At 41.6% G+C, this 18138-nt stretch overlaps 1 protein-coding gene across 2 annotated transcripts in view; it reads right to left on the bottom strand.

The window, feature by feature from the left end:
* Positions 1-354: 354 nt before the first annotated feature.
* The window catches only part of MMP16 (matrix metallopeptidase 16), a 227813-nt gene continuing 210029 nt past the window's right edge, over positions 355-18138 (bottom strand). For both annotated transcript variants that reach the window (XM_048508339.1, XM_048508340.1), the window contains 2 exons: positions 12355-12470; positions 355-1123 (listed from right to left, as the gene is read on the bottom strand). In XM_048508339.1, the coding sequence (XP_048364296.1) occupies positions 789-1123; positions 12355-12470 (451 nt within the window). In that variant the 3' untranslated portion in view covers positions 355-788. The remainder of the gene's footprint in view (positions 1124-12354; positions 12471-18138) is intronic.

Below are 18138 nucleotides of genomic sequence, written 5' to 3'. Positions count from 1 at the left end.
AACCAATCAATAAAAAGATACTATCTGAATATAGTAATGAATATAAATGTGTTAAAACATTGAGAACATAGCTCAGAACAGCTGTATAAAACACAAAATGAATGTATCATTAAGGCTGTTACTATATTGCAGATATTTTGGCCCCTTGTTTGTTGGAAAATGGCTGTCCAAACAGTCTGAAATCCTGCGTGTCATCCTTGTCTCCCACTTGACAAAAAAAAATTATCTGTAGGAGTATAGGATTATATTCACAGCTGACAGAAAGCAATCCTCTTTGGAGACAAAGCTGTTTTGGGTCTTCACACTTCCTGAAAAGTTTCATTGTGATTGTTGTGTTATAGTTGTATTTTTTTAAAAAAAAACTGATTACATTTTTTTCTTTTTTAAAACCTTACACAAAACTCTTTCAAAGGGGAGTACGCTTTAAAGTAGACATCCCCCCTCCCCCGAGACACCGGAGATTCCTCTTTTCATATCGTTATATTTCCTCTTCTTTAGTGAAAATCCTGTTAGTTTGCATTGGGTATCGAGCGTGCAGAAGAAAGGCTAGAACCGAATGACAAAGAAAGACAAAGGACTGAAGGAACAGCAGATACTGTGTAGAATGGAAGCTTCCCACCGGAGTGAACTTTCACTCTTGTGCAGGGCAGGCAGCCCCCCCGGGTTCTAAAGATCAGCCCTGGTCGAGGCGGACAGATGCCTGCTCCTAGCTAGGAAACCACGTAACAGCTCTTGTGTTGAATCTCAAGTTATCACAAACTCCTGGGAGAGAACAAAGTACCCCTACATCACACCCATTCTTGCATAGAGCGTTTGCAGTACAGTATGTGACGGGGTGTTCCTTTCCTCTTGAATTGGAACACAGTGTAAATCAAGACAAGGAGGCACAAGGCCAGAATGCAAGGAATGACAATGGCTATGGCTTTCACAGTGCTGGCTGTGTTGTCCAGTTTGATGACAATGTCTACATCATCTTGAGGGCTGTGTCGGTCTTTGTCCCGGTCTGCTGGTCCATCACAACCCATAAAGTCTTTGAGGATGGATCTGGGATAGCCAGATTCTACTCTGAGCACCTGGTTATTGAATTTCCAGTATTCCTTGCCTTTGTAGAAATATGTGAAGCCTGATGGGAGAAAAAAGTGTAATGATGTTAATGCTGTAATTTCTAGTAGCCACAAGTGTTGGGCAAGAAACGACTGAAACTGAGAGTCAACAGTAACCATCAAAATTATGTGTTCCTGCATTGCAGGGGGTTGGACTTGATGGCCCTTAGGGTATCTTCCAACTCTATGATTCTATGAAATGGAATTAAATCATAACTAGTTGTAATTTCTTCTAAACCTTGTTGATAAGAAACAGCACAATTTAGTCTAGATTCATCAGGTAAGATCTCCCCTCTTTATACCTTACTATAAATATGTATTTTTACCCATCTTGTAAAACAAATTAACCACACTTGCACAGAAGGCCAATAATGAGTGGTTCTTCATGCATAAAATAGAACCTTCCTGCTTTCCTCAGAAATAGCACTGAGAGTGAGCACTGAGTCTACAATGGGAAGGGGAAAATTAGGGGGAAAAAGACCTTCCTTCTGAAGTGGTAATTGATTGGTAAATGCAACACATGGTTTTAAATTACTTCAATAAAGCAATACGAAAATTGACTGGATGCTTCATTTTAAACATATTCTACAACTTTCCCAATTCATGTTGTAAACAGTCTGCTAGCAGAGTAAGACTAATGGGACACAAAAAATAGCTCTAATTAGGTTCTCACATTTTTAAAAAAAGACTGAAAGCCATTGAGGTAGGGGAGACAAATTTTGATTACAGTCAAAGAAATGATACAGGCATTTTAAAACATTTCTAACAAACTATTTTCCCACAGCAAATACTTCCTTCTTACAGAACTGTTATCTGACCCATGGGGAAGACATACATATTGGAACCAAACATCCTAATTTTAAGTGGTATATGCTGATAGGGCCTAAGCTGACTGAGACAGAAATTAAAAGAAGTCTTGCGGTTGTCATGGAAAATTGAAAAAGGAAAAGAAGGAATTATTAGGAAAGGGACTGAAAATAAAATGGGCAATGCTGCAAAAGCAGGACATTGCAGAGCTGGAAAAAGGAGGGCAGTCAAGATAATTAGAGGGATTGGAACAGCTTTGCTATGAGAAAAGACTGGAGATTCTGGGGCTATTCAATCTAGAAAAACCGTGAAGGGGAGATATGTTTAAAAGTTAATGAAAATATGCATTCAGTGAAGAGTGAGTAGAGGGAGCTTTTTCTTCTTCTCCCATAATGCTTGATCTCGCGGGTACTAATGATATTGGTGGAAAATAGGTTCAAAACAGGCAAAAAGAACATAAGAGTATAAACAGTGGAATTCACTGCCAAGGGAGGCACTGATGGCTATGAGCATAGATAGCTTGAAAAGGGGAGTAGGCAGATTCATGGAGGAGAGACTCAGCAATGGCTACTACCCATGGTGACTGAAGGGAATTTTCATCTATAGAGGCAGCAAACCTCTGAATACCAATTCTCAGAAGCTGCATCAGCAGAGGGCCTCAGCCCTTTTGCCTTGTTTATGTGGCCCTCTAGCCACTGTAGGAAGCAGCATAGTAGATTAGATGGACCACTGGTTTGATCCATCAGGATATATACTTCTATGGCCTTGGGATGCCAACTTCTCCAGGTGGGCCCTGAGGATTTCCTGAGATTACAGCTCATCTCCAGACTACAGAGATCAGTTCACCTGGAGAAAATGGATGCTTTGGAGAGTGGACTCCATGACTGTACCCCACTGAGGTCCCTGCCCTACTCAGGCTATATAACCAACTCTCCAGGAGTTTTCCAACCTGGATCTGGCAACTCTATGCCCTTACCCACTGGCCCCCTGGGATACTTGGAAACCCTATTATATTAATACGATTGTCTTACTGGTTACTCCCTTGGAAAGCAGCAGGATCTGCACTGGGGAAAAAAGTCAAAATTGATATTCTCTTATGTCAGTGCTTAGAATCCACACTTCTGTTTTTAGAATATATACACATACATTCATACCCACATATATACTCCTAATCATAACTTTTCTTGATTACACATAGTAGAAAAATATACTTCATTACACTTTATCATGATTTTCAGCTTTCTTAGTAGTAGACACTGTTGTGAATATTATACTATGGTTATCAATAATAATAAATTCACAAATCATCCTAGTTATCTTTCACAACTATATCTAATCTAGAGCTAAAAAGATAATTTTTGGATATAACTTGATTTGCAACTGAATCCTATTTTCCATTAATCACTACTATAATTTTAGAACCGATCCATTTTTGCCTTCTTCATAATTACTCAATTTCACTGGTTACATTAAATCATCAATATGTTATATAAAATATTATATTCTGTTTGTTTCTGCATACTTTAAATCCCATCAAAACCCTGGCAATAAATTTCTAAATGCGATATTTGAGTGTGGGTTTAAAAATCCTCACCATTAGACTACCTAAATGTGGGAGCAATTTTCCTTCAGACCTGGAAGAATCACTGAAAAATCTGAGAAAAAAATGAAGGAAAGTAGAGGTGGAGGGCAAGCTAGGAGGAACAAGGGTACCTGTAAAAGAAGTCAGATGCTGTATACACGTGAACAAGCAAGTGTGAGGGGAAGATGTGATGGCAGAGAAAGTAGGAGAGAGAAAGATATCAGTAAAGGAAGGAGGACATAGTGGATGAGCAAACAAGGGTGGCAGCAATGGAAAGGGCCCTGAAAAACTCTGTCTGCTCACTAATAATTCCTGTACAGAAGAGCATCCAGGGAACCAACTCACATTCCATCAAAATCATACCCTAGAATGTACACAGAGCTACATGAATACCTCTTTGGATACTTGTTGAGTTCATGCATTAGAACACTGCCACGTGCACTGGTTTCTGAACGGGTATCGACAAACTTAACTAATGACACAACTCCACTGGCAGTCATTCTCATGTTACAGTATATGTTCTTTTTGCAATACTAACATTTTTTGCATGATGGGAAAAGTACACACTCTAGTTGCAGGAGCTTATGGCAATCTTGGCGAAGGAGTTGCTGTCCAGCAAGTGCTCCAAGGGGCTGGCCTGCTGATGATTGGCCCTGTTGCTGTTGGGAGCTAGGCAAGTGGCCAGGAGCTGCCCAGTGCTTGCCACTCACATTGCCTTGGTGAGATACAGGGCTGAGAGTAGCCACTGGGAAAGGAGCCCACAGGAGGACTATCACCACCATCACTGCACAGCTGAAGCCAGTGTGGAAAGTGTGGTGGATGGGCACGCCTTGTCCCCCAGACCAGCCCAGGCAGTGTGGCTCTTCAGTGTCCAGATTGCCCATGCTGGAGTCATGGGAGGGCCCTGACAGCTTCATCCTCGGGTGCTGGCTTGGCTCAGTCCCAGCTCAGGGTGCTGCCATCTCTGGGGCAGTGGCATCCTAGTGGTGATGCCAAGCTGTGAATGGGAGCTGGGAGCCAACCTTGAAAGGGCAGCTCACAAGTGCTGCCATTGGCCAAGCCCACTTTCCCTCAGCTGCTGCTCAATGGCTGAATTTTGTGTGACACTGAGGTCAGGTGTTCTGTTTATGAGTTGTGGATAGCAATTGGCTGAAGTGAGTTGATGCCGCCACAGCTAGCCTTTTATACAATAGGACAGCACCCCTTTCTTGGGTAAGGATAGTTCTGTGGGAACAGTGCAGCCAACAGCACTTTAAAAATACTATTGATATGACTGGAAGAGATGTAAGCATTGTTTTGGATGGACCTATTCATCTAACTCTCCCGTTTGTGTAAAGCAGGATTTCTTATTTTTTGAACGAGTCAAGACAATTTCATTTAGAATATTGGAGGGAATTAATGCTTCAGTTAAAAAACACACACTTGTTACTTGCACAAACTATACTCAACCTGAGTCCTCTTTGCTCAAAGAATCTCTGCCAAGCTCAGGGCCACTAGCCAATTAATTCAAATTACCACAGTGTGTTATACCATCTGAATTGCCCTTCTCTTTTCAGCTGTTTGGACCTATTCTGCTCTGTGTTACTTGTACATCTTGGGGAAGAAATGCTACATGAACTGTGCAAACCCAAAACAGGTATACACAGCTTCTTAATTTCTGCAAATCTTGCAGGTTAAATTATCAAAGTATATCTGAGTACCATATCTATAGCAGAACAATGACTTTGAAATCTACTATAATGCTACTGGCTGCTGAAATATTACACAATCAAACAGGACAAAACAAAAAAGGATCTGTAATTTCCAGTAATGTCAAATGCATACACAGAAATTCTACTGCAGAAACACAGGCCAGTTAGATAAGGAATTCCCAGTCTCTTCAAAGTTTATGCATTGCTGCTTTATTGCTGCTTTCTGGCTCAGCATGTGATTCCGATTCACATGCTTCTTCCCAGCATGTGATTTCAATTTCAGCTGCATCCTAGGTTCTGTATTAAGGGATGGAGGTACTTCTGCAGTGGTGGCACTCCACTAATCAGTTAGCTGAAGTGGCCCTCTTCAATGGCTACCAGAAATGGGCTTCTCCTGTGGTTATTTACACTAAAGTTATCAGTAAGATAGCATTAAGAAAGTACAAGATCATTTCCAGCTGTTGTTCTTCCTGCCCTGCTGAGCTGGGAAGCTTACCTTACAATCCTCATTCATATGCAGCTGAAAGGATCTGCAACTGAAAAGGCACACACACTCCAACAAATTGTCTGGACTGACTTTGCTCTTGTCAGTGTCACTCAGTTGAGACCTTCAGAGACACTACAACTATGGGTATTGCGACCCTTCCAACTGCATGTAAATGAGGTATATGATACCTGTTACACTACTGGTACATGTGATCACATGCTATGTGAACAAGGCAACACATGTATTTTACATGGGTGCACACCATCAATACCTGTGATCAGTTTACATGAACTATAGCTATGTACACAAATAAATATTTGCATTGTCATTGTTAAATTCAACCTGCTTGACATATATATTGGGAGGATTATAGATAGCATATGACCAGCACATGGCAATAAAACATCTGCAAATATCTATATTTAGTACCCTGTAGCTTCCAATATAAACACCTGCATCATTCTGTAATATTCTCAGCCTCTAACATAATGGTATTTACACACTTTCTCTCTCCCAGTGCACTGGAGAAGTTTCCCCCTTTCTGCCATCCTTCTCCCATGCAATCTGAGAAATGTAAAGTCCCTCACCAGAAACAGACATCCTCCATACCCCTTCTGTTCCTCAGTCCCTTCAAAAACTTGCATTCATTCAAACCTGCTTCCCTGTTGGGCATTCTCTTTTCTCTGGAAGTCAAGGGGGTTGGACTTCTGCTTCCAAGATTCCTTCAGTCACATCCATTGCCTGGTACTTTGCTCCCTTCCTACCATTTCTCAGACACTAACATCACCAAGTATTGCTCCTCTCTGTAATTCTGTGATGTGTCCTATTTCACCCACTTGGATCTCTCTCAAATTTCATTTTACATCTTATGTGGTTGTCTATTCTAAAACCATTTTGACATTGGCCATTTCCACATGGATCATTTGCCCTGTGTTCAGTGCTGTTAGAAAGTGTTTTTCCCTTTTCTGCTTCCCTACAATATCTTGATGCATTCATGAACCTCACAGGGTTTCCCTGGCTTGGGTGCTGTGTGGTTTCCGGGCTGTATGGCAGTGTTCTAGCAGCATTCTCTCCTGACGTTTCACCTGCATCTGTGGCTGGCATCTTCAGAGGATCTGATAGTAGGAAAGGAAAGCAAGTGGAGTATATATACCTGTGAGTAAAGGTCAGGTATATATACTCCACTTGCTTTCCTTTCCTACTATCAGATCCTCTGAAGATGCCAGCCACAGATGCAGGCGAAATGTCAGGAGAGAATGTTGCTAGAACACGGCCATACAACCCGGAAACCACACAGCACCGCAGTGATTCCGGCTGTGAAAGCCTTCGACAATACATTCCCCTGGCTTCTCTATGATCTTTATCAAACCCACTTTGGTGCTAGATTTTAGGACATCCTGTCCCCATGGTAATCATTTCCTCCCCTGGAGTGTTTTCAAAAATCATACTGATCTTACTATATAAGATCAACAGTGTGTTCCCAACAACAAACCACAGAAAGCAAAGGACTACATCTGATGTAGTCCAGAGGGTGCCATTTTTCATGCACACAAGCTGACTAGATGACAACACCCAGACTCCTTCTCACTCAGCTAGTTACACATCTTAAAGCTCTGGGTCCTCACAGGACTGTCCTATTCCTTGTCTGAGCTAACTCTCCAGTAGGGATCCTCGCATGGCTGTCCTATTTCTTGCCTGAACCAACTCTTGAGTAAGTAAGTAGTGAGCCCAGCCAGGATTGGCCACCCCATCCCGGGCTGTTAGGTGGAAGGTTTCACAGCCCTCAAAACTGCTGTGACTGAGGCAGTGAGAGCAGGGCTGTGGGAGGAGAAACCTCGCCATGCCCACTCAAAGCATTCCAAGCAAGTTACCAAGAATTGAGCTGGGGGGGAGAGAGAAAGAAAGAGTTGGAGTAGGGGTAGAAAGAGAATGTGTGCTGGGGAGAGGCAGAAAGAAAAAGAGAGCTAGAGTATGTGACCCAAAAGAGAGAACAAAAGCTAGGGTAGGTGGCAGAAATATAGAGAATAGAGAGTTGGGGTAAAAGAGAAAGAGAGAGCAGGAATAAGTGCACAGATAGAAAGAGCTGGGGTAGGGGGGCAAAAAGAGATATTGGGTAGTGGGGCAGAAAGACAGAGGCCCTTTCCGCACGGCCAATAACAGCGCCCTAGGAACGGCAAAAACGCCATCCCTAGGGAGCTGTTCGCATGGAGGGCACAGCTGCATCGCAGCAGCGCGGCTCTCGCTCCCCCCAGCAGCGTGAAGCCATTGTTTCCCAACCTCGCTCCCTGAGCGAGGTTTTCTGGAAACAGCGGCTTCCAGCTGCTGTCGTGCGAATGGCAGCGGCTGGAAGGCGCCATCCCCCCCTTTCCTGAACAAAGTACCTTCCCTGCGACCTGGGCGACGCGCTGGAAGGTTGCAGGGAAGGTACGTCGTTCGAGCGACGGCGCAGTGCTGCCTTCCCTGCCCCTACCGGGACCGTTCGTTCATTGTATACGCCGACTCACCCCCCAGCGTGGCCGTGCGGAAACGGCCAGAGAAAGAGAGAGCTGGGCAAAAGACCCAACTAGCCTCTTCTGTTGTGGAAATAAAGAGAGAAAGTAATGTATCTGCAGTGAAAGGGGCTAGAAACTTACTTTAAAAAATGAGGGAAAGAGCTGTGAATTGACAAAACTTTATACATTGTTATAATGGTATATTAATAGAAAAATGTGAACATACTAATAAAAAACCTTAAAAAGCCCCCGTGGCTCAGGGGAGGAGGGATGACTGCTGTCGGCGAAGTGGGACAGAGAAACTGCTGGGGAAATCTACCATTTGGAAACCCTACTCCTGTGCTATATTGGGAGTCGTACCAGCAATGGGGAAACCACATAAACCTGTTCTTGTGTGGAAACCACCCTTGTTCCTCTGAGACTTCAGCATTCATATTTACAAAATCTATGACACAACGACCTCCTTTCTCCTGCTCCTGATTTGCTCTGTTGACTTCTGCTATTGACCTTGGGCACTCTCTTGATATTGTCTTTACTAAGAACTCTGCTGTGGCTTGATCAGCACCTCATCTCCTCCAAAACTGCACAGATTCCACAATTGTCGCACCCTGCTTACTGCTATAAATTTAGTCCTTTTCAATAATGTTTGGATTATAGTTGTATCTAGGACACATAAGTACTTAGGGGGATTGGAGGGCCAGTTGTCTCATGGATATTTCATGTTCTCTGAATTTTCAGATCTTGCTGTTTTTTAAGATAGTTTTTAGCTTCTTTAATGTCAGAGAAAAATATGAGTCCAGTAAGGAGGAAACCATCAAAAATAAGAGAGGAGCAAAAATTCCAACCTAGAAAAAAAAGGTTGAAAGGGGGAAGGTGGATCTATGCAGTGGTGGGATTCAGCAGGTTTGCACCACTTCGGCAGAACCGGTTGTTAAAATGGTGGTTGTAAACAACCAGTTGTTAAATTTTTTAATCCCACCAATGGATCTATGTATACAGTCAATGGTATCAATTACAAAAACGCTAAAATAATACTTCAAAAGCTGGGCAGCCTAATACAGATGTGGTGGTGGTGGTGTTAGCTGAATGGCCATTGAAGTTGCGGCAAATTCATTGTACCAGCATGTCTGGGGCAATTTGGAGTCAAATTTTTATCTGAGAAGTAAAAGGGAAATAGTTCTGGGCAAAATTTAATCCGAGTTCTCTGAAAGTTGACTTTGAATTTCTCATTTGAATCTGTGCTTGTTCCTTTGTCTCCTGACATGCCAATTGAGCAGGGATCCTGGGGAACAATTCACAGCACTGTTTCCTGCAGGCTTCACCAAACACCTTTCAATACTTATTTTCTTCTCTCCAAAAGCCCCAAGGATTTCTTGCATTTGACTATGAAGCGGGAAAAAAGCCAAAAAAGCTGTTTTCCCCTTAGTGTTATTGTCTGTCAAGATCTCATGTCTCTTTGCCAGTCTTTTAGTAACAGAAACCTGTGGAGTTCAGTATGGTCTAAAGATTGCATCACACATTACAGTGAAAGAACAAAGCCCTGTGCTTCCATTGTAATGTGACCCTCCCTGTAAGGTTTTAAAGAACATTCACTTGTTTCTAAAAATTCAGAGAACTGCTGCTAGTAAATGGTGCTGTTGGCTGAGCTTTCCTGCTAGTGCTGAACATGGTACTTTTTTTTTGGTAATCCAAATGAACAAACAAAAAAGTGCCACTATGCATATATGCGGTTGTGCCAATTTCCACCAATTCTTTATTCCTCTACAGATCATCACGATGCCATTGCTGGAGGTCCACTCTCATTTTCTGTGGCTGAATAATGCAGCCAACACACTCTGGAAAGCCCAAATAACGGTACCAATGAAAAGCCCTGGCTGAACCCAAATGCCCTCCCATATTTGCCACCATGATGCAAACACAGGCAAAGCATTAGTCCCACTTGCTGGTGATAACAATTACATTTTCTACTGTAGCTGGCTATTTTTTATTGCTTTTTCTGTTACTCACAAGATGTCAGAGTGAGGCAGAAAGCATCACTTCGTTTCTGACAGGGCTACTGACGTTGCCATTTAGCCAGTTTAAATTGGCCCTGTGACATCAGAAGCCACACAAGAATTGGGAGAGGAACTATGGCTTCTTGCTCTAACATCTTGTGGGGAAAAAAAGTCACTTGAAAAGATGGGTATGAACCACAAAAGCAGAAGGAGCTCTTTTATGACACTTTTTGCTCCATCTAACTCTATGCCCTAAAGATTCATTAAAATCTCAAATGGAACAGAACTTCCATAAGCATCGTTACTGTATGAAATCAAACTCTACTGACATTTTGGAATCAATGCCACTAGACTACATCAGCACTGAGATAAACTAGCATAAAGTAACTCTGACATTTGTACCAGTGCTTTAATTATGACTTACAAGTTGATTGCTAAATGTTAACATGCACACAACTGAACATGTATATTTAACTAAAGAGAATGGCATGAGCATATTGAACTTTGTGCTCACTGCAGGCTAGTATACTTTGGATCATGCACTATGTTTATTTAAAACTAGATATAAAGTATATTGAATGAGAAAATATAACAGACTTTAGAAAGCTGTTGTTTGCAAAGCAGGATCCCAGCTTTCAAAGAGGGGGAACAGGAAGCCTGTGAAGTTGGGCAAAGTTCTCCCCCTCTCCATAGGTACCGCTCCCCCCTGATGTTTGCCAAGCTGGATCCAGTCTTTACAAATGGGCAAGAGGGAGTTAGCAGGGTGACTGTTGCCTTCATGCAGCCGCTTTCTCAAAAGCACCTCCCATCTCTTTGGAAAGCACCTGTACAAAAGTAGCAGCCTTCCCTACAGTGGCAGCTTTTGCAAGGACTGCTGGAAACTATAGTCCTTGGCCTTTTGGGAGGAGCTGGAATCTTGGCCCTTCTGGATGGCTGAGGACTACACTTTCTAGCATCCCTTGCTTTTTCTGGTCTGTTGTCAGGAACAATCTAAATATAATCAACTCTACAGTAAGGTTTGTATCCAGTCTTTGATAGATATTTGTACACAAGTATATATCCATTTTTACTTTAAAAAGATGCATTTATAGACATACAGATATATATGCACACAAAGAAAGTTAATTTTGATGCTAATGTCCATGTCATCTGTCTGCACTCTTTTCCTGCTGTGAAAAGGAAATAAAAAATTCCCTAGCCAAACTGCCTGTTTCAGGAAAAGAACTACTATTGATTGATGAAACAGACTCAAAGTAAGGAAGCTTATTCTCTTAAAAATGCTTTCTGCAGCAGTTAATTATTTGAGCCAAAGGAAGGAATAAATATTCTTTAACGAGGGAGGAAAATGTCTTATATCTTTTACAGGGAAATGAAAATAAGATACCATTAGAGATTGAAGAAAGAAACAGGAAAGAGAAAGAGAAAACCCCCCTCAATCTCTGATAAATCAATCACATATGGAGTCCTGGAGGCACACAGCAATTGAAACTGGCTACAATCGTTTCTGTCTCTTCCTCAAAGGCATCAAAAAGTCATGCAATTAAAGGTTATGCCATCAAATTGCCAGCAGCCCAAGGGCAGCAATTAACATGCATACAATGGAAGCTGGCAACATCCTGATATATACCGCAGTATCTGGAGGCCAAAATGTTAGTCTATGAGATAAAGTATTGAAAGATACAATAATACATTGTCCACATATCTAGCCATCTAACAATATTTAAATTACTTTTGATGCAATCATAAATCTATTTCGTACAGCTACTGAACTATCAATCTGCTCCCCTCCCTTTCAGCTGAGCAGGTTGTGCGAAGATCCCATCAGTAAGATCTAGGTGCACTATAGCAAACTAGCTAGAGAAGTTCTATAGATTCCTTATTATTTAATCTTCACATAGCATAAAGGAGCTACAAAACTGTGATCCAAGGCCTGCAAAGCAGATTTTCTTAACAGGGGCAGTAATTTCAACTGATTCTGCCCTCCTACTGCAGACCCTCTCCTCAGCTTTTCCTTGATCCTATTCCTAAAGGATCACTGAACTGAAGTAATAAAATTGGAAAAGGCTCAATGGGCTGCCATGGCAGGAGGAAATGGTTGAAACTGTTGCTCCATTTGTAAAGATTTAGCCCTTGGAACTGCATGGGTGGATGCAGAATGATGAGATTCAGGGTTTATTAGAGGGCATGAAAATACATACCATTTTCTTTGTGGACAAAGGCTCCCTGAGGGGATTCTGGGATACCTTTCCAGATTGTGATTGGTTTTGGATAACCAGGATCCATAGTTCTCATATCTTCACTATATCTCCAGTACCTAATACAAAAAGAAGTAAAAAATGTGCATTTATCAATACCTAGTTTGCAAAATGTAGATCGTGAAAAGAATGAAGCATTGTGCAAACGAATGAATAAGGGTAACCAGATCTGTCCTACTCAGATATGTATTTCCAGATAACAGATAGTTTATCTGCTTCCTGATTGGACAGTGGTTTCCAGTAAGCATCAAAAGATAAAAGCTTTGTCTAGCTTGAGAACCAAATCAACAACCATCTTATGCGCAATCAGAACAACTCTGCTGCCTAAGGCTTCTACACAGCAACATAAGAGAACATTATGTGCCAAGATTCACAGTACTGTTTCAGCCAAGGGTTTTAATCACAGGCAAGCCAGTAAGTTCTGAGTTAAAGTTCCTGAACTAGTCTTAACTTTTCTGTAATGTATGCATCACAGAAGTCTTTTGTTACGCAATCATGCAATGTGCATTAAATAATTCAAGATGCTGAAGACTGTACATAGTACTGTAATTGCAAAGAAATATTTCAGTGAAAAATAATCAAGAACACAAAAGTCCAAAGAGGTTAACTGTGACACCCTTAGCAAGTTACGTTCTTCCACGCCCACTTGACTTCAATATACGTTAAAAGGTGTAACTCTGCTGGCAATGTGAGTGCACTGAATATAAATGATCAAGTGGAAACACAGTGGGAACAAAGGCAAAAGGTGTTTGAAAGGTGAACAATCCACAGGTGAATTGGGAGAAGGGTTATATTGTTTTGAATTGTGCTTCTATTTTTGCCTTAGGCAAAGACCCGAAGACTAACTTTAGGTCATCCAAAGACCGGAGCAACAAGGATATTTTCCCACTATTTTTTCTTTCACAAGTATGGTTGGCAAGGTTACATGATATTGGAACCTTGCCAAACCTAACTAAGTCTTGGTCTCATTAGGGCCCAGATGGAAGTCCTCCTAGGACCCCAGTGTTCTCTACTTTGACTTCTATGTTAGAAGAAGGCAAGATATAAGTGTAAGTAACAAATATTGCAAGGTGTTTTCAGGTTTCAAATACAGTTTGTCACGATACTCAGTAGGGGGGTAATGGTCAAAGAGTTTCATTATACATATGATATCCATTTTATGATACAACTGTACCTTTATTGTGGGTATCTATAAATCTGATGCTTACTTTCCTCAGAGTAAAATCCAAACTAGATGCAATGTTTGTTTATCCCATGTTTGTTTATCATGGATTGTGGCACCGTAAAGCAGTGGTGAAGGGTTTAGTTTTAAACAAATAACCCCCCAAAATGTGGGGGAATTAACCCCCCATACCAATTTCTGCTCCTTGAAGTATTTTTCTCCCACTTTTGTTCTGATACCAAAATTGAACTGAGCTGGAAGAAAAATGCTTAAAACAACAAAGGAACCTGCTGGTTCAGTTCAAATCCTGCTTACCAGAGACCCAATTAATTGAAAGCTCTTTGGCTATCTACAACTTGTTTGCATCTATCCATAGGACATAGCTTCTTGCAGCCATCAGAACCTGACTGCCAACTCATAAGGAATCAGCTTCTAATTTCCTGCTGGGAATGTTTTTTTACTGTGTATTCAGCATAATATTTGGGGGAGGTGCAATCAGGAGCAGACTCTCAGCTGATTGCAGAGATCACCAAAAGGAAATCAAGTCCTTTTGGTGTACCGGCCTTGCTGAGATGCACCAAATAGGGGTAGCAAGGTAACCGGAAGCCCATCTGGCTCCCCTTCTATTCTTCCCATTCCAAATTGCTCTTTCTTTCAACTGCAGTGGTCCATTTGGGCTGAGGAAAACAGGAGTGATCTTCTTCTATCCTCTGTGGCCCACTCTGGCACCATGGGGATGGGGAAGAGAAGCAATCCATTTCTCTCACCCACTGAGAGCCTGGGCTGAGATTAGGAGCATGTCTCCTTCCACCCAAAGGGAGTCAGGGGAGGAGAAAAAAGGAAATTTCTGTTCCTTCCCAAGTTCTCAGTTTAAGGAGGGAAGAAGCAGATTGCTTCTCTCCTCCCCACCCTCGTCAGCTGTCAGCATGGACTGCAGAGAACAGAAGCAGATGGCTTCTCTCCTCCTTCAGCTGAAGTTGTCAGCCCATTTTGTCAATTTTGGCTGGAGAGAAAAAAAAAGCTTCTTTCATCTTCATCCAAGTCTGCCACATGGGCTGAGAATAGGAGCAATCTGCTCTTATTCTTTGCAGCCCGACATAATTTGGGGAGAAGGAGCAGCACTCTCCTAAATCAACTGAAGTCATTTGGGCATCACTATCTTTAGGACTGCATTCCTGATTTCCCATAAATTATCTCAGCGGGAGCTTTACCGCTGTCAGGCTGACCAACAAACATTAACATGTAGATTCAAGATATTTTATTCAATATAATTTACATACTGCAGCTCTTTCTTAAAACTGCCGAAGTGTACAATATGTGGATCAAATCAGGGAACAAAACTGAGGGAACATCCCTTTTTAGGGACTGACAGCAACAATAGGGAGCAGAGGGATATCAGCCCTCTAATATCCAGCTGACAAACTTTTCATCTCCCTGCCTGACCTGCATCAGCAAGGAGACCTGCAAATCTTAAAGTAGGGAATCGAGGAGCACAGAGCTTGACATCAACTGCAACCAATGGGGGAAGTCAGGTGTGGTGAAAGAGGACTGAAACCAACACAATTGTCTTAGAATTGGGAGACAGAGAATTGCCACTTAAGAGCAAAGACAGAAGCAGCCTGAATGTAATTGTTGTTTATTATTTTATGTGGAAAACAGCATTTGTAGTGAATCGAATGTCAGATTTCTGATTTAGAAGGCCAAGATTTGAAGATCCCCTCTGTCATGGAAGATGGCTGGGTGATCTTTGGTCAGGCACACACTTTTACCCTAACATACCTCTCAGGATGTTGTGACGATAAAAAGGAGAATGATATAAGCTGTTTTGGGGATAAAGGCAGGGTACAAATGAAATAATGAATAAACACACAAATGCTAAAACAAGCAAAGCCCTCCTAATCAGATTTATATCTATCTAAGTCCATTGATGCCAGCAGGCTTAGAAAGTTGTACCTCAATTTAACATGAAACTGTAAATTAAGCAAAATTTGAGAAAGAGCCTGGAGAGAAGACACCTTTGCCTGAGTCTTTTCCCTGTCCATCTCCAAAGAACTGGTTTATTGCATGAATACTATTCATTTTCTCAGGGTTCATTCAGAAATCCACTGGATTGTATCCAGTGTAGTATAGTCAACATAGATTTATTCAAGACCATTGAGAATCTTTCCTTTTATTCTATTTCATCATCATTTATATCCATTTCCTCACAGTGGCAAACCAGTGTTTCTGCCCATATTTTCTTAAGTTTTCCTCCTTTGACTTTGGCATAACCTCTCATCTCTCTCTCTTTCATGACTGCCAACATCATAGTTACTAAGGAAGTAACAGTGGGTTGTCCTCAATTTGGGGGTGGGGGTGGGTGAAGAACTGTAACAGGCTTAGCGTGCAATTAAAACCAGCAGGAGAATTCAACTCTAATGCTACATTAGAAGGAAAAAAGGTGATATAAACAATATGTACTGAGATGCTTCGTGGGATACTGGCTTATTCCCACTGGTGGTCAATATCCTATAATAGCTCAATTATCTCAGCAAGACTCACACTCTTAGATCTTCTCCTTCCATATTGTATTGCATTTCTGTCTTGCTGAGTCTCATTATGCTTGTTATGGCTCTAAGTAGCAAGTTCTCCATCAACAGAAGTTTCTTTTGGTTGCTGTGTTACAACTAACTGCATTTTTATGAAGACCTTAACTTGAAAAAGCTGCCTATGGAAAGAAATTCTCTCCACAACATCTCTGTTAAACTCAAGTCTATGAAAACCAGAAGTCATAAAGATGCACACAGGCACACAAAGGATGCCTGCTGACAAAATGGTCCCCCAACAACATGCAAGTTGAAAACTGTGACTGAAGAGTAAACGTAAAATAACAAATCTTCTCATCCATGGAAGGCAAATTATAGGACAGGTTTTGTTCGCAGTGGAAACTGATTGTTTGCAAGATGCTTGAAGGGAGACATACGTTTCAGCTGTCAAGATGTTGCCTGCTCCCTCTCTCAATGAATGGTACAAAGATAGGAAGAAAGCCTCCACTGGTAAAAGGGGGGTTGAGGCACTCCCTCCATCATACAGTCACACAAGTTCTGGCTCAGAAATGAAAACATAATCAGGGGCTCTTTTGGAAGAACTGCACGCAGCCTGGCCCAGGCAAACAGAATAATTGGGGATGTGAGCAAGGGAACAACACACTCAGAAGCCTGTCATTACCAGAGGTGACAAACAAACAAAGCTGCTTGAATGCAAACTTGCTTGTGCCATAGCAGATCATGGGACACTATTTTCACACAAGAGGCTAACTAGGACTGAAGAAATACACAAACCTGTGCTGGGCACTGAGAGCTTTTGCACATACGAAGAGTTTCACATTGAATATTGGGGGAAATTTTGCATCTAAATTTCCACTACAGGTGAAAAATCGCTCTCTGACCATTAAGTGAATACTGTGTGCATATCCAAAGGACAATAAATACTTTGATTAGAGACATACACTTTACAGACTGAAAGACAGCTATATTGGCTAGGTATCTCACTTTTGTTTTAAGAGCACCTGACCCATCACAGGCAGAAGGGAGTTAGAATCAAAAATTTAGTTTCTGACATTTTTATCCTGTTTTCATACCAAAGCTGGCTTCCAAAACAGCTCATAAGAATAAAAAAATAATAACATGGTAATAAGGATAAATTTGTTCAGAGAGGGGAATTAGCAGGTGGGGCAACACTCAGGCACAGAAGTCTCACTGGTGGCCACCAGAAGTGAGAGGAAAGGGGGGCTTTCAATTGGAATTGGATATAAGGATCATGCAGCAGTGCCTAGCCACTTCCTGCTCTCTTTCGTATGGCCTCTAGAAGATATAGAAGTTGACATGGTTGCAGTACAGCTTCAAAACCGACAACTTGAGGTCATGTTAGGTCACTGGGGGGGGGGCACAAGGGAGTGCTTTCCATGCTTACAGCTTCGACCTCCAAAATAAATCCACAAGAACAGTGTGAGAGAAAATGGAGAGTGAGTGGAGAAGGGCAGTAGTAGACCTCAGTCTTCCCTGATCAGGGCTTGCTTGCCAGGTGGTAACAGTTTGATTTCCAGGGGCTCTGAGGTTTAAACCATACATATTGAATATGACAATTCATTTTAACTAATTAATGAAGAGCAATTGCATTCATCTAAAAGTAAAAAAAATGACCAATCGCTCAAAAACCATAAGTCTTCCTCTGAAGCTCTAAATATTGACGACTATTGATATTTCACATAATAGAAAAGGAGAATCCTGAGGCCATCATATACAGTTTGTTTACTTTGCTAGTACAAGTCATATTGTAGGTATTCCATTCTGTTTCTCATTTCAATCTTCACTTTCCAAAATTTTATTGAAAAGGGAACAAAAGATACCATCACTGTACAGGCACCACATGTTTTAGTGCAAGGATTTTTAAAGTGATGTGCATGGGGTAGGAGGAACGCACATAAGAAAAGAATGAAGGACAGGAGATAGAAGGGAAGAATCCATATTCCAGCCTCTAAAAACATTTGCTGAAGGAGAAACAACCAGTAGATGGCTGTATGTGTG

This window comes from Sphaerodactylus townsendi, linkage group LG09, assembly GCF_021028975.2.
Source record: "Sphaerodactylus townsendi isolate TG3544 linkage group LG09, MPM_Stown_v2.3, whole genome shotgun sequence".
Lineage (NCBI taxonomy): Eukaryota > Metazoa > Chordata > Lepidosauria > Squamata > Sphaerodactylidae > Sphaerodactylus > Sphaerodactylus townsendi.
Note: the sequence above shows the minus strand (reverse complement) of the source record. Positions and strands in the feature narration are given on the sequence as shown.